The sequence below is a fragment of the Berghia stephanieae genome, chromosome 2, assembly GCF_034508935.2.
Source record: "Berghia stephanieae isolate SIO BIC M18660-M18661 chromosome 2, UCSD_Bste_1.3, whole genome shotgun sequence".
NCBI classification, from domain to species: Eukaryota; Metazoa; Mollusca; class Gastropoda; order Nudibranchia; family Aeolidiidae; genus Berghia; species Berghia stephanieae.
Window position 1 is genome coordinate 38,532,386 of NC_088361.1, and position 18,487 is coordinate 38,550,872.

Genomic DNA, 18,487 nt, shown 5'->3' on the forward strand with positions numbered 1-18,487 from the left:
TGTGTGTTTGTGTACAAGTCGGATTCGACCATCTGCTATTATTATGTAAAACAGAACTGGTGACCACGGGGTGAAACTGCATTCTATCAATAACACAAATTTAATCAATTTCTGTTCACAAAGTATTCAATAAAAACGTTTAAATGCTGCGCAACAAACCACCATATTTGTGTAAAGAACACCAAAATGTAGAAGTCCTAAAAGTACAAGATAATCACTTCTCGACCGATCCAACTCCCCTAAATCTCCTTGATTGAACAACGCACTCTATAACAGTAACAGGTGACGAATCCGGATCATGAATTAAAACACAAAACAAATCAACGGTCTGATTAAAAAGAACGAAGTCAATTTCATTTGGTTTTCAAAGATGACTAATTTCAAAATGAGTTTTTATTTTTTAAAGTGCAATCATCAGCAGTAGGCCAGTAGGTCATGAAACGACCGAATTATTACAACTTTCTCAAGGAATCCAAACTCGGTTTGACGGCCTTGAAAGGTAAAGCACAACGTATGCAAGAACAACTAAAGAACAGCACTCCGACAAACAACAACAACAACAACAACACACACACACACACACACACACACACAAACGCGCGCGCGCGCGCGACACGAACACACAGGTATGCACGTGCATGCATGCACGTTTATATATATACTATAATAAATGCATGCATCTTTCATTTTAATGAAAGTATGTAGAGCCCAAGAAGCTTAGCCCTAGTTTTAAAACGGAATACTAAACGAACAAAACACGTGTACGAAAATCTCAGTTGGCCAGGTTGGCTTTTCCACCATGCAGAAACGGTATTATGTCGGGAAGAGTTCAGAAACTAAATAAATGTAATATAGTGAAAAATATTAGACATGTTATATTTGTTTTTATTGAGGGTAGTAGATGGACTTTCTTAAAGTGAAACAATCCAACAAAAAAAAATCATAACTGATCACTTCATCACTTTTTATTATTATTAAATCCGGCTTACCTCGCTCGATATAGAGCCATTTTGAGATGATGCGTCACAAATAACGACGCGAGTAGGGTTCATTTGTTTGATTATAACGACGGAAAGGAAATGTTTTAGAAATGTAACAATAAAACACGAAGGAAGGAAATAACTGCTTCCAAACACCAACCACTAAACACACAAAGTATAATTTTCAAATTGAATACAACGCACTCAATAATTAATGGCCCAAAGAATATCAACAATAAATAGTTCTATTGGAGCAAACGAAACAAAAAGTAAAAATAATCCATTAAAGTTTCCTTCTAGTTCTTCCAAAGCTAAAAATAAAAAGACTTGCATTTCCAACCATACTATTATAATGTGGAAAAATGACAGCTGCATGCAGCAACAACACAGATTACGACGACAGGCTAGCTAGTAAGATCTAGATTTCTATTCACTATCAGTGTGCCACTTGCCACTTGGACAGGCAGGGGGCGGACGACGGACGACAGACAAGACATCGACACAGAAAAACAAGGCTATAGGAAACCTGAGAAGACCGTGTATAATGTACCCTTACATAACCAGATTGCTAACAATAGACACCCGCTGCCGCTGCTTGGGCTGGAACACCGAGTTAAGATTCATATATTATTTCATGTACCACTGCTTTTCAGCAATGGAGTAAATGCAAGGCCCACTTTAATCGGAGGCCATGTAAATGGAACCCAATATTTGATGTAGGGCAGAGAATAATAATAACAATAATAATAATAATAATAATAATAATAATAATAATAATAATAATAATAATAATAATAATAATAATAATAATAATAATAATAATAATAATAAATAATAATAATAATAAATAATAAATAAGAAGAAGAAGAAGAAGAAGAAGAAGAAGAAGAAGAAGAAAAAATGAATATATAAATTGATAAAACAACCCATATAACCACACACACACACACACACACACACACACACACACACACACACACACACACACACACACACACACACACACAATCACTTCACAAGACTTATGCACCATGGTAGGTTTAAGGTTGTGAACGATTTCTTTTCTTTTTCTCTTCAATATATTATGAACCTCATAATTATAGGAGTGTGTTCCGTTATGGAGATAGAAGCACAAAAATCTCCTGGCCTTTGACCGAGAACACGACGTCTGCCAAAACATAATCAATTAGATTCATAATTTGCCCAAGACAGGGAATCAAAGATACGACACTAAATAAAGTAACGTAACGTAACTCGCGCCAAGTTCCATTAACTTCATAACAATCCGGGAAATAATAAGCACTTACCGCTGGCGAGAAAACTATTTTGGTTTTTTTAATGGAATGAGTTTTGGAATGGGGACTAAACAAATACACATACAAGTACAAGCAAAACAACCGTCCGTTAAAGGGTGGTTAGTTGCGATTTCAGACCTGCTGCTGATACGAAAGCAAACATAACGCTACGCATTGAGGCATGAATTTGATGATATCTAAGCCTAAAAACGCCCCCCTTTCTCTCTCTCTCTCTTTCAATCTCAACATTATAGTAATAGTTAACAGTGTAGGGAGGATTCGAAAGATTGGGTTTTCAATGTCAATCGGGCACATGTGGTAAAAAGCATTTAATGAAGGGTGTGACTAGTATTAGGTTACCAATCAGACCATAATATGCCATCATGCTAAATAATGTGTCACCGCTTCCCCCCTTTTGCAACAGGATTAGATCATTGACTCCGACATACATCTCAATATATATCAATCACTAACGTTTCTCAGTTGCTTCCAAGCTTGAAACATGATTTATTTTTATTATAGTTAATGCACTGTATTTCTTGTTCATTTTCTGATATTCTGCATTAATACGAGAAATAAATACATTTATATAGCTCATGTTCAGGTATTGACAGTGCTTAATACGCTTCAATGTATGACCCCCCCCCCCCCCCCCCCCCCCCCCCCCCAAAACAGACATATTAAGTCAATATCTACTTTATATATCACACGTCGACCCAATTTTGTACTCGTGTTCTTACAATAATCGTCACAGCCAAAAGCTAGGTACTCATTCATAAGATTTACGATACAGATAAACAAATACACAAAAATATAAACTTATTTATTAACCAATTTTAGCTTTGATTGGAAATAAACTTTTGTTGGAGATTGATTCATTGTGCAGAAAGAAGCAGAGGAAAGAAGGCAAATTTCCTTTAGCCGAATTATTGTTTTAAAAACAACATTTAAGGTAATAGCATAAATAATGGAAAGAAAAGTGAAACAACTACTGTGCAGCGCCCTCAAAGGGTGCATTATCCAAGGCAGAAATCAAAGTTCATTAAGTAGTTTTCCATCATAAACAACGCACATATGTAGGAATCACCAGACTAATATCTACTGATACTAATAGGGAATAGTGTTTGTTCATTACGTTATATTTCAACAATACACAAGTAAACCAGGGGGAAAGCATACACTTATACCAAAACGAATGTGGAAAAACTACACACTATCTTATTATTATTATGCTCCGTGCCTAAAAGCAAAACAAAACTCCAAGTCAAAAGGTAACAGCATAGAATAAGCACATGGATCCTTTTATATTTTCCCCCTCTATGACCAATAACAACAACGATAATATCAAAACTCAAAGTATAAATTAAATACACCATGGCCTACGGAGTTACTTTCAAGAGATATTTATCCTTCCAAATTAGAGTCGACAAGCAACGTGGAGTGCATGCCATTAACACCATAACTAGACCAACAACCTACCACTACCTACTCTTCTCCCCCATGCTCGCTATCATAACCACTACGCAGTTCTTATAATTTTGTGCTTGGCCTTGAAAAGAGTCGAAGGTAAACAAATGGCAAGATCAAGTAGGCTGTCCCGCCGCTGTAAGCGTAACTTCTTGCTTCTGTCAAGGGTCTTTAACACCCCCCCCCCCCCCCCCCCCCCCAAAAAAAAAAAGGCACTGCGGCGCGAGCAGAAAAGAAAAAATAAAAAAGATCAGTTCATGGCAGAAGATAACGAGCTCGGGCAACCTGCTGTTAGTGCAAGCCACGATTATAGGATAAAATCAAAAAAAACAACAGAGTATACATTTTATACTGACAGAAGCAGCAGCAGCTTTAAAGTGGTGGTGATAGAAGTAGTAGTAGTAGTAGTAGTAGTAGTAGTAGTAGTAGTAGTAGAAGTAATAGTAGTAGTAGTTGAAGTAATAGTAGTAGCAGCAGCAGCAGTAGTAGTAGTAGCAGCAGTAGTAGTAGTTGTATGTAGTAGTAGTAGTAGTAGTAGTAGTAGTAGTAGTAGTAGTATGTAGTAGTAGTAGTAGTTAGTAGTAGTAGTAGTAGTAGTAGTAGTAGTAGTAAGTAGTAGTAGTAGTAGTAGTAGTAGTAGTAGTAGTAGTAGTAGTAGTAGTAGTAGTAGTAGTAGTAGTAGTAGTAGTTAGTAGTATAGTAGTAGTAGAGTATAGTAGTAGTAGTAGTAGTAGTAGTAAGTATAGTAGTACAGCAGCTAGTAGTAGTAGTAGTAGTAGTAGTAGTAGTAGTAGTAGTAGTAGTAGTAGTAGTAGTAGTAGTAGTAGGTTAAGTATAGTTAGTAAGCTAGCAAGTAGTAGTAGTAGTAGTAGTAGTAGTAGTAGTAGCTAGCAGTAGTAGTAGTAGTAGTAGTAGTAGTAGTAGTAGTAGTAGTAGTAGTAGTAGTAGTATTAGTAGTAGTAGTAGTGGTAGTATAGTAGTAGTAGTAGTAGTAGTAGTAGTAGTAGTAGTAGTAGTAGTAGTAGTGTAGTAGTAGTATGATAGTATAGTTAGTATAGTATGCAGCAGCAGCAGCAGTAGTAGTATAGTAGTAGTAGTAGTAGTAGTAGTAGTAGTAGTAGTAGTAGTAGTTGAAGTATAGTAGTGCACAGCCAGTGAGTCATAGTATAGTGTAGTTAGTAGTAGTAGTAGTATATGGTATATGTAGTGTCAGTAGTGTAGAAGAAGTTTAATAGTAGAGTTACGTTTCTCAGCCTAGCACTGCCTAGTATTTTCTAAATAAATCAAATATTGAAATAATGAAATAACTCTGTTCACAACGTTAACAACAGCTTTCGTCGACGCCTAAACATGTCCAGATGAAAAAAATAATAATTTAAAAATAAAATAAGTATAATGCCTTCTAAAATCACGACAGAATCTAATGGATATATAAATAATGTAAAGCACAGTAAAGAAGGGGGGGGGGGGGGGGGGGGGGGGGGGGATTCTTGGAAGTGAATCCACAGTAATGGAGTAATAAGTAGCCAACCCATCGGAGAAGCCCAATGCTCAGTGGTTGGACGAACGTGTCAGGTCGTGAGTCGAGACAAACAACAAATTATGATTCCGTCACGTCGCGAGCGGAGAAAAAAAATGTTCTGACCCATCACCCATACACAGATAGAGATAGATAGATAGATAGATAGATAGAGAGAGAGAGAGAGAGAGAGAGAGAGAGAGAGAGAGAGAGAGAGAGAGAGAGAGAGAGAGAGAGAGAGAGAGAGAGAGAGGAGAGAGAGAGAGAGAGAGAGAGAGATCTGCTAAGGGAAACAATCCAAACTGTTCTCGAATTCTCAAGAGCAACGATGAGTTATCTATCTTGTATTTATGAAGACAATTTTCAATGTAGCTATGAATAGTGATATAAATAAATGAATTTTCAATATGACTGGGAGTGTATCAAACCATTGAACAGTTGAAACGCCAGTACATACAATGAACATACTCGAGGAATCAGTTTATAAAAGCCAAATCCACAACCAGTCATGTGAGCATCACATTTTCATTTATAGCAACGTGTATTTGATGGTTGTGTTGAAAATGGGAAGACCATAATAATTTAGAGTCATAATGCTGTGTCATGTGCATTAATCTGTAAATTATGTGATGAATTTCAAACATTTGCTGTCGAACATAAACTTGATCAGAATATCACATTTTTACAACGTTCTGCCTTCCAAGTTTTAATTAGAAATAATATAAATAATAATGTTGCATAAAATAATTTGATCAACCTTTAACCCTTGACAGCTTTCCCTACCAAAACTAACTCACTAATAAGCGTCATGTTTACTCCCAATTGCATAGCGGACAACTTTTCAAAGAGCCAATACGGAACACCCTATGTTCGAATTATTGTAAAATAATCTATACTGAAAAGTACTCTAGTTGTCTATTCCCTGTTTTAAATCACAAGTTTAAAAAATCATGATCCAGGGACATGCCAGGGCAGTTGTGATCGAAGAATACAATTTACAGTATCCAGGACCACGAGGGAACCATTTATTCTCACAAATACTTTTTTTTACATGCTACGCCAAGCTCCATTTTCAAATCCTCACAATTTTAGTGGATGGTTCTTGACAGTAAACTAAAATATGGTAATTATGCAAAATACTTGGTGGCTTTAATGACTCTTCATAAGTCAAAAAGAGTAAATAGCAAAAAACAGTTTTATCATCTTTATGGCTAAGCTAAGAGATACTCAATGTTTTCCTTGCTGATCCATGTGTAAATACGTCATACATGTTTAAATTCAGTGGGCCGGGGTCGCACCAAAAATGTCCAAGATAATTAAAACCAGTCATTTTAAAATTCGATTATGCAAAATAGAACACAAGTGAAATCAACACAAATGGCGTACTTTAGTAATTTGTATGTCCCCAATTCTTAGCCTCATTCATGACCTTAGCTAATTGACTATTTCTGCTGGTATATCAGTCCAAATTGTATGTAGTCTGTCAAACAGTGCATTGAATTTTTACAATTTTCTTGTCTTTGTTTTGTTCTGTTTTTCTTTTTGTTTGTTTTGTTGTTCTTTTACATTTGATTTTATTGTTAGTTTTTTTTTCCATAAAATCCCACAAAAGTTCAATGGGATTCGTGTTAGGCGACACAACTGGCCATGGATTCATCACCCTTACATCTGAATCGTTTTAGGTAATCAGAAATTTGTTGAGCTCAAACTGAAATATTGATCATAGGTCTGAGTTGAGTCATTGGTTGATACGTATCAGATCAGTTTTTCTACCACCATTTATCCATCCACACACCATGTCAGATCCATTTTCTCGATTTGCTACTTCAGTGATGGTTTTGTAAGATGAAGGTTGATGTTCGGCAATCTTTTGAGATTGTTGAATTTTATTGGCAGTTAAGTGACTGGGCGTCCTTCGAGTTTGGGACCGAAATTTTAGAGGATGTTACGTTAATGCTCAATTTTATTTCTTTTATTGTTAGTGTAAATTATTCCTTCCTTAATTATGATCATTGGAAAGGTTCCAGAACACATGAGGATAATCAAATTATTGATTGGAATACAAAAGGCATTAAATACGACAAATCTCTGAAAACGACTGGATAGAAAAAACACCATTTGTTCATTGACACATAGTTTTCAATGCCTTTCATTGTTTTAATTCATAGGCAAAAAAAAACAAACAAAAGACAAACATACATTAGCAAAGCAACTCAGCCACTAAAGAACATACTTCATCTTGAAAGACATACCTGATAAGTTTCTATATACGTGTCCTAAAGTGCACTCAAAATCATATGATTTGCCGTATCATAGCGTTTGAGTGCTAATATGTGTTTTCTAGATATTACTTTGAAAGGTAATGGCTGGTAGTTAAAAGAAAATTCAAAGAGTAAAAGTGATCTTCCATAACCATCATCAGATCAATAGTCAATACCTCATTTATAATCAAGTCTTTACCAGAAAATCAAAATCTGAAACTGGAAACACTGAATACCTTCGGTAATTTGCTTATATCCTGAAACCAAAGCCTTCATAGATAGACTCTCATAAGAATTTGTCAAATTCCAAACTTTATGCCTGTCCCATAGTTCGTAATTAAATTATGATTCCTTAACACGCTAAATACATAAATTTTAGTCTTTAGCACTAACTGCTAAAAAGATTTGACATGAATGTACTTTTTATACTTTTTATTTGTTGGACAAAAGAGGTTGACACGATGATGACGCGAGGAATAGAAGTAGCTATTTCAGGAGAAAAACAAGATCAACATATCAAACATTCCACCTCATTCATTTGCAAAATTAAATAATAATAAATAATAATAATTTAGAGATAAGTGCAGAAGTTAACAAAGTCAAGCATCTATCAAAATACTTTGTAAATTTCTAGAAAAATAGTAAGAATCAGTGAATAGCCAAAATGACATAAAGACTCATTTATCTGGTTTGGGTGACAACTGTTGCAAACGAATTAATTCCAAGTAAAAGTGAAGGGAGGCCTTCCGAAAGCTCCTTGTGTTAAGAGAAACAACCCAAATATTCCCTCAACTAATCCTAAGAAAAAATAAAACCTAGTACAGTACTAGTACCTTTAACTAACCCTAATACTAATAGGAAAAACAAACACTCTAGCACCTTTATTAAGACCTATTACTAACCCTAATAGAAAAGAAAAAAAAAAGAGCTAACCTTAATAGAAAAAAAAAAAACAAAAACAAACAAAAAACTAGGACTGCCTTGCATTACCTTTCAATACTTCAAAAAAAAAAAAGACAAATTGGCCATATTAGGAAATTTTAAACTTTCACTAATCTATCAAGGTTTGTTGTCTAGAGTTTTTAAAATGCTTGCTACTTTATATTGATATTGACAAATTGAATAAATAAACGCCTGACAAAAGATCCACTGTGAAAATACTAATTGAAATAGATTCTAGACCAATGAGCTTTCAGAAAGCCTCCCAAAGTGAGGGCGTTTATAAGAAACGCACACTAAGATGATGAAGATAATATAAGTCCAACAATTTTAGATGATCTGTATGGACAGCCTAAAATTTTCATTATGGGGTTTGAACTCTCAATTAGCAAATAGGAACAAAATAACTTTAAAAAAGAATAAGAAAATTAACGATAGGAAAAAAAAAAAAAGAAAAGAAAAAGAAAAATCCTGCCGGATGCAATGGCAATGGCATAGAGTGAGACAAAATATAAACAAAATATAAAAATTCAATTCTTTAGACGATTCCGATCATATAAATAGATAGTCAAAATGAAAATCGTTGTTTGGGGTTTTTTTTTTTTGTGTGTGTTTTTTTTTTTTTAAATTTTATTTCCTGCATGAAACAAATTATGACGTGAAGCCTGGTAAATGATGAAATGAAATGTGAATGAATGTGTGAGCGAGGTGTAAATAATGAATAAGTCATCTGATTGAAGTGAAGTTCAAGCCTTACCTTTCAATTTATTTCGTAAAATAGGAATTGAACGTGATGTTGAATGTGAAGAAGCCATAATATTCCACGGAGAAATTGTCTTTTAAGTTTCCTTTTTTTTCTTTATCCACACTTTCGATAACGTTACATCGCACAGTCGTCCATTTAGCAAAGCAAAGCTTTCAGGTTGTCGAACTAACTGCTGTGTAATAATGATGAAACGCCAATGTGCTCAAAGGGAGGCAACAGTGCAGACTTCAAGCTCTTTTGAGAAACGAAACCCATTAACTGACAACCTAGGATTGCTCACTTCAATCGATCGCAGTTATTTTGCTTTTATTCTATTCATTAACCACATCACTTCATGATTTCGTTAATTCAATGTAAATCACGTTTAAGATCAAGATATAAGACAATTGTTTACAATCTCTATTTATATTTAAAATATACGTGACGTCGGCCACAGCAGTCTTTCGCAGATACGCGTCTTTGCCTTCGCCCAAGGCACTATCGGCATCAAAACAAGGTCAGTACACACCACGGCAAGGAGGGTTCGATTTGAGGGGTTGTGAAAGGTCGAGGTTCCTGGTCTATGTTCAGTCTACTGTCTACACATTTGAACGATAGAAAAAGAGGGAAGGGTGGGGGATCAACGCTTCGTGTTGCATAGCCTACACATAAAGCTTTGCAGCTAGTGACAAGCTGTCGTCAAAATACACGATTTGCATACGTTGTCAATACTACTACAAACAGCGATCGTGCTTATCGAGAAAGGAAAGCAAACACAATTTTCAAATGCACCAGATATCACTCACCAAATAAGGTGACTTAAGGACAAAAATACAAAAAAAAAAAAAAAAAATCTTTTCTGTCTACATTATTATTTACTTACGAGGAAGTGGGGGTGGATTACATCAGGAATTGCAACACTGCAAACTAAATTGTTTGTTTATGTGTATGTGTGTGTGTGTGTGTGTGTGTTTGTGCGCGTGTGTGTTTGTGCGCGTGCATGCGTATTGTGTATGTTTATTTTGTTTTGTTTGCTTCATATTTATCTCCTTTTTTCCCTTTTTGTATGTTTTTATTTCATTTATTCACAGATGTCTGTTTTTGAGTATACTATAGATGACCATGGCAGTGGAGAAAAAATTCAATTAAACTGAATGCTGCGAAACTCGGTGTCATATAATAATAATAATAATAATAATAATAATAATAATAATAATAATAATAATAATAATAATAATAATAATAATAATAATAATAATAATAATAATAATAATAATAATAATAATAATAATAATAATAATAATAATAATTAAAGTATAATAAAATAATAATAATAATAATAATAATAATAATAATAATCATAATAATAAAAATAATAACAATAACAATAACAGTAGTAGAAGTAGTAGTAGTAGTAGTAGTAGTAGTAGTAGTAGTAGTAGTAGTAGTAGTAGTAGTAGTAGTAGTAGTAGTAGTAGTAGTAGTAATAGAAGTAATAGAAGTAGTAGTAGTAGTAGTAGTAGTAGTAGTAGTAGCAGTAGCAGCAGCAGCAGTAGTAGTAGTAGTAGTAGTAGTAGTAGTAGTAGTAGTAGTAGTAGTAGTAGTAGTAGTAGTAGAAGTAGTAGTAGAAGTAGCAGCAGCAGCAGCAGCAGTAGTAGTAGTAGTAGTAGTAGTAGTAGTAGTAGTAGTAGTAGTAGTAGTAGTAGTAGTAGTAGTAGTAATAGTAATAGTAGTAGTAGTAGTAGTAGTAGTAGTAGTAGTAGTAGTAGTAGTAGTAGTAGTAGTAGTAGTAGTAGTAGTAGTCGTTTACGACCCATCTAAAGAGCAATGGCGACAGTATTGTCAACCAACACGGTAAGATGATCGACATCATTATGAATAATAATATTTTCACGGGTTGATGACCAGCCAACAAAAAATACAATACGCGAGATGATACATTCAGTGTAACAACAGTTTCAAAGGAATGGCGTGATGAAACCAGCTAGGGGCATGTTGTAAGTATTCAGCATAATATTATGCCACATACACAACAGTTTATACAACATTTAGTAAAAAAAATAATTAAAAAATAGATAAATAAAATAAAAAACAGGGAAAGGGGGGGGGGGGGGGGGGGGGGAGTTACTTTGCAGAACAAAGTTATTTTCTTTTTTTCTTTTAAATTAGCATGTACGTTTCACCTTTGTGACCCGCACAACAAATGTAGGTCGAAAACATTGGGCCCCTTTAGAAACGGAGCAGGGAGCCCTAAATAAGCCAGTCTTAGCAAGCTCAATGTGTTGATTTAGAATGTATGGACTATGATATTTATCGAATTTAATGTGTGTGTGTGTGTGTGTGTGTGTGTGTGTGTGTGTGTGTGTGTGTGTGTGTGTTAGTGTGTGTGTGATGTAATGCTATCACTGATAACATTGTCCGCCGTTGTTATGTGGCTAATGGGGGCTATTTACTCAAGCCAGGGGCAACCGATAAGTATATCAAGACAGAATTACATAATTATAATATATAATGTTATGGAAAGTCCTTTTGCCACAGAATGGCAAATGGCGCGCCAGTTCGTGCGCTGATTGGTCTGTTGGGTTTGAATCCAAATCAACACCCCCAAATGACACATCAAAAGGTTGAATAATAACAACTGAAAGATGCAACAGTTTGTTGATGCAGAGATAGTTGCAAACCAAGAATGAAAGAATGAAGGCGTGTAAATAAATTATACACATAGCCCGTCTATTTATATTAGAATTATACAATACCGTACGTAACAACAACAACAAAAAAAAAAAACCCAAAAAAACCCCACATCGATCCAAATTTCCATATTAAACAGAGCAAGTCGCGTTTTTTTTTTAAAATTGAGCATTTATAAAGCGCAATATCCACAAAACGTTCTCAAAGTGCTTTACAAGGGGTCCCTAGCCAAGAGTTACATTCAACATGTCGGATGAGACGGACATGACATGACGCCAGTTAGGCGATATTGCCATATTTTTTTTTTCAACATGGACAACGCTCGTAACGGCCAGGTACTCGTTATACACATAAGCAGGGTGAGAGAATGTTAATACAGAGCCTTTTCCAAGGACTAAACTATGCGGGGCTCCGGTCCAAAGGCGAGCGTCATACCACAAGACCACGCATTGTCTGTGAACAGTCTTGTCTATGGGTAAAGAGTCGGAGTAAAGTTTCGATTAATGTCATAAACGTTCAGCATTGATTGACTGTGTTACGCGACCGGCTATCATCATATCGTATCGCTGGGCTGTATCGAGATGGATGGATAAAAGGGCTGATATAGATAAATGGATGGACGCATAAGACATTAATTGAAACATCATTAATAGATAATTGTGAAAATATAACGTAATAAGGAAGAAAAGTCGTGACGTCACACCTACTTTTCCGGTTCCAAAAGCCTTGGAAGTGTGCTGTAACCAGTCTTTCGGAGGACTAATAATGTGCAAGTTACATATTGAATCAGAAAGTGCCATAACTATAATTTTAGAAGCAGGATGTATAGGCAGTTCTAAGGATTATGGGACTAAAAAAGCAAGGATGGGTGCCCTTTATTCACATTGAGACTAGAAAATACGAAACCCTAAACACTGAAACCAGAAGATCATAATTTACACAAGGTGTATTCAGTGATTGGAACCATTTTTTTTTTTTTTTTTTTTTTTTTTTTTGGACATCACACTTTTGCTCCCTATAGCAACTGGTGAATGGATGAAAGTGATACATTTGGATAAAAAATAAATCAATATGACACTTACGTGCTGATCTGTCTGCTAACCGAGGGCTACTTGGTGGACTGAAACTTATCTGAAATTGAAATGGAAAAAAAAGAGAAAGTTATTGCAGCATTTTACGCTGTGGGTTAGAACTAAATAGCTAACAACAATATAAATAGATTTAAGCGTGATGTTGGTGATGTTAAAATTAATTATTATGACGTTGACAGTGATATTGATGGTGATGATGATAATGATGATGACGACGACGACGACTATAAAGATGACATTAAAAATAATTTTGACCAGAAAACTTGCCTCTGTCCTAGGTTTGAGAGTTAACATGAGGCTGATTTTAATCGATAGATATTTTTGAAGGAAGATTTTTCTGGCCAAAATTTTGTAAAAACTTTTTTTTTTCAGAGTACGACAGAATGGTATGAAAGGGTCCAATGTATAGCAGTTTGAAGGAGTTTATTCTCTTGTTACTATTAATTACAAGTATGCTATGTGATTTTGTTGTAGATATTGAGATGTGAGTCTATAAACAAATTTTAATTCTGATGGCCTCTAATCGACGTGTATATATGCAGGTCTGACATCCAAACCCACTTATGGGGCCTAGTTTAACATTGTTTGCTTGTTTTTAATGGTTTTACGGAGCTTGCAACACATTAAGGTCATATCAGCGCCAGTAAAAAGGAAGAAAATGGGTTAGTAAAAAGTTCTAGAATTACAATTAAAGCACACAAGAAAAGGTAAGACAAAGGAGAATTGGTTCAAATAATAAACAGATGTAGACTCCAAGAGCACACCGTGAAAGTCCTTAGTTTGAGATCACCTAAAAATCTCATCCAGACGCAAATACATCTCCCCACTAAGAGGAATACACTCAAATGTTTACAAATCATATAATGATATGCAAACAAAACATAATACAGTGCATGAAAGAGAAATGATTTACAAGACAAGAAAAATATCATCTCCCAAAACTATACATTTGACTAACCCTTCCAGCCAGGGTATCCGGCCAGGGCTAGGACAAAACCAAGTATTCTCATCCCAAAACAAAGACAGAAAGCAAGTTGGAAAACAGATATAGGGGGATAGAAGACGCAATACAATAAGTGCCTCCCTGCTCACTGTGGGAAGTCAGGAACCCCAACCAGTATCATTGTTGTAATGGACAATATTTAGTGCCATTAATTTTTTAAAATTTTTTTTTTCTTTCTGAGATTTCCATTACAACAATGAGCCCATAAGGAATTGGGTTATCAAACCTGCAAATAAGTGCACGTCTCTAATGCGATGCAATCTGATTATGGTATGTTGATTGAAGATATGTTGGTCTGTTCCTGTACTAGGTAAAAGAACATCGGGTGATTAGACGGGGTGTAGGAGCGGTGAATATGATGTTAAAAATTCTGTTACAAATTGTTACTGATTATCAAAGCGAAGTGGGCTATTAAAAGGTGGATTAATACTGCCATCACTGTTATGTACAAATACTACTACTATTTCTACTACTATTCCTTCTTCTGCCACTATTCCTACCACTACGACTACTATCACCACTGACAACTAGTAACAATGACAACTACCACCACAATCACTATTATCTACTACTGCCACTACTTCTACTGCGACGACTATTACTACCACAACCACTACTACTGTTACTACCACCACCACCACTACTACGACTATTACTACCACCACCACTACTACCATTAATACCACTACCATTAATACCACTACCACCACGACTACTACAACTACCACGACCACCACCACTACTACCACTACTAATAACAATAAAAATACTAGCATTTCTGATCAATAGTTTTGAAAGTCATTTGTCGATTAAATCAACTGTGTACGTATTACTTAGTGTTTCCTATAATATAAAGTCGAGTCGATTACTTTTATAGATAACTATCTAGATGAAAGGTGTTATTTCAATATCTAGGTCGTCTAAGTCAAACTAATTGTGTCACCACATCCATAAAGCTAGTGGTCCATTTTAAAACATGCTATATTGCTATGAAAACAAATATATAAACAAACACACACACACACACACACACACACACACACACACACACAAACAAACACACACACACATAATCTTTCATGCTTCAAAATTTTTATGGGCTCATTGTTGTAATGGAAATACTCTCAAACCGAAACAAAAATATTGTCCATTAAAACAAGCCCATAATTGCGCACGGTTATCTGGCCTGTAAATAATTTTCACGTCTATTAGAACCCGTCTTATCTTAGAAGAAAAAAATAAACAGTATTAAAATGTATACAAATTAAGGCTATGTACAAGATTACTGATTAATAATCATGGTTTGTTAGTTTGTTTTTGAGGGTTTTACGGCGCTTGCAACACATTGAGGTCATATCAGCGCCAGTAAAAAGGAAGAAAGTGGGATAATAAAAAGTTCTAGAATTACAATTAAAGCACCCAAGAAAAGGTAAGACAAAGGGGAATTGATTCATATAGGAAACAGATGTAGATTCCAACAGCACACTATCAGTGTACTTAGTTTGAGATCACTAAAAGTCTCATCCAGACTCAAATACACAGGTCCCCTCTAAGAGGAATACACTCAAATGTTTTACAAATCGTATATGAAAACATCATACAATGCATAAAAGACAGATGATTTACAAGGAAAAATATATCATCTCCCAAAACTAACTATACATTTGACTGTTTCCCTCTCAGCTAGAGTATCCGGCCAGGGCCAGGACAAAACCAAGTAATGTCATTCCAAGACAGAGAGTGAGTTGGAAGACAGATATTAATGGGATAGAAGACACAGTAAGTGCCCCCCTGCCCACTATGGGAGAATCATGTTTTTAAAAAAAGGTCTCTGAAGGTTAAAAGGAAAGAGAAAATACCAGAACAAAATGCTGGAATAGGAGAGAGAGAGAGAGAGAGAGAGAGAGAGAGAGAGAGAGAGAGAGAGAGAGAGAGAGAGAGAGAGAGAGAGAAAGAGAAAGAAAAGAAAGAGAGAGAGAGAGAGAGAGAGAGAGAGAGAGAGAGAGAGAGAGAGAGAGAGGGAGAGAGAGAGAGAGGGAGAGAGAGGGTTACACAACCCCTCTAAATCAAAATAGAAAACGAAACAAGATTTAAAATCTAGTGCACACAATTTACAACTCTGATATTATTTAAAGCGTTCATGGGCTTTTTAAAAACGTTGTTGTAATTGAATATATCTATTATTTTGCATTGATTTGAGAGTTTTCCCATTACAACAATGGGTTCATAACAATTCTGGTTTATCAGACTAGCAAACAAGTCGGCGTATCTATAATATTATTAGTAAAATACCCAATGCAAAAGGTACCTTTAATGTTGTCAACTTGCGAAACAGCCATCTCTCCAAAGAACTCATTTTAGTTTTAGACAGAAGATATATAATCCGGAGCACAAATTTGCGAAATAAGAATTCTAAAATACACCAACAAACATTTGACGAGATCCATCATATTTAAATTTCATATTATTGTAGAAGTTTGATGAAATACTGATATCAAATTATGAATTACGTCTAAACATTCTCATGCTAACGCTAAAATACCGTCTGCTATACTGTAAAAATCAACTTACAGGATTCACTACTTAAGAACAAATAATAATCCTAAGAATCAAGCAACAATCAAATTGTACATTTTAACAATCTAGCTATCTACGTATTGTTTCCATTTTCAATTCGTTGGTAGCATATTATCTTAATAGTTTGTAGAGAAGAAATTACATTTAATTTGACCGTGCCCATAAAAATTGCTATGAAAAATCGCTCAAAATCATTATTTTGAAAAGAAAAAAATGCGTATCCAAAGATTTACCACTTGAGGCAAATCACTTATAAAATGATATTATATAATGTCACACAATATATAGATCTACAACTAAACTGTACACAAATAAACTTGAGACAGAGAAAGGCCAGCTAATAGCTATGACCTTTTTATTTTTTTAATTATTTTTTTTTTTTTAATTCATTTCAACCCCCATTCTAATGACGTTCTTTAATTACGTGAAGACTTGTTTATTCGACGCACAGTTTGTCTGCTGACAATGCCAAGAATTGTAACAACGTATTTTAAACCCCAAGAAGAAAAGTGTGTGTGTGTGTGGGGGGGGGGGGGGGGGGGGGGGGTATGGGGGTTTGTTTTATACAATGTTATTGTGCGCCTATTCCATTGCAATTGTTTACAGCGCAAATTACTTTACACATCATTATAGTTATAGGTATAGGTACTTACTATTTAATTGAAAAGATACCAATTATCGGTTGTGAAATAAGAATAAGTTGGTACGCTTACTAAGATAGTTTGAATCAAATAGTACGAAAACAAAATTATGCTTCTCTTTTCTTTTTAAAAATTCTAACAGAATAAGAATATTCCTTATAATTATAATATATTTTGAGGAATTATTTATATTTTTACGGCATTTGCAACATTTAGAGTTCATTTCAGTTTCAGTGTTGCTTAATTTGTGCAATAAAATTTTAATATTTTAATGTGTCTGCCATGACAACTTCGAACCAGCAATATCCGACTCTAACTAGTCGACTATCCGCCCTAATTCGTTATTTAAAAAATAAGAGGAAATATATTAAATTTCAAACAAGAAAATAGTCCGACCTGAACACAATAATAGCACGCAAAAAGATTTATCGACTAATATAAATGAAAATGTAGGTAACACATCAAAACACACTTAACATTCCTGTTTACAACATGAAATAAATTCGCACACTCATTATCTAAGAGAGAATCTATAAAGGGCCAACTATTATTATTATTGTTATTACCAAACATGAATACTTCACTGTAACGGTCAGATCTAACGTCATTTTTTAGATTGACGTCTCACTTAATCCAGCACTGCTCGTGCTTTTGATGATACAAAAAGATAAAGAAATTAAACAAACCGCATAACCCACCGCAAGAGAACAGCAATCATCCAATGCGGATCTTGGCAAAATAACTGCGTACGTACTAGATAATATACAAACTACCTGACAAGTTGCACATCTAACATTATCACAGTGTTGTTAGGAGGCATATGCCAAAACATCAAATCCCCTAATGCAAATGCCAAATCAAAAATAAAATATTTATATAATATATTACAATAAAAGTAAACATTACATAATATATCTAACACAGCAAGTACACGATAGTAGAATGTTATTCCAGTTTAACTTTTCACAATAAAGTTAAACCTCAAAAAAAAAAAAAATATATATATATATATAAATGAAATACAAAAGGTAAAAGATGGAAAGCAATTCATTATCTAAATGTATTGCACACAGAATAGGTTTTGAGATAATACGGAGTGCACTCGTAACATTTAATATTAAATCATCCACTTTTCTCGAATTGAAGTCCATTTTGTTATCGAATCCATTTCATTAGATTGTAACGCTAAGTAAACATAAACTGGAAAAACATGGCCAAGCTTGAAACAGCATCCCACGGTAATGGTATAATTTCATGACACATCAATATTGTTGCTGA

General features: G+C 34.7%; 1 protein-coding gene across 10 annotated transcripts in view; it reads right to left on the reverse strand.

Moving 5' to 3' along the window:
• The window catches only part of LOC144964838 (5'-AMP-activated protein kinase subunit gamma-1-like), a 378,380-nt gene that overhangs the window by 58,637 nt on the left and 301,256 nt on the right, over positions 1-18,487 (reverse strand). For all 10 annotated transcript variants that reach the window (XM_078899538.1, XM_078899543.1, XM_078899540.1 and 7 more), the window contains one exon: positions 12,980-13,028. In XM_078899538.1, coding sequence (XP_078755664.1) covers positions 12,980-13,028 — 49 coding nt within the window. The remainder of the gene's footprint in view (positions 1-12,979; positions 13,029-18,487) is intronic.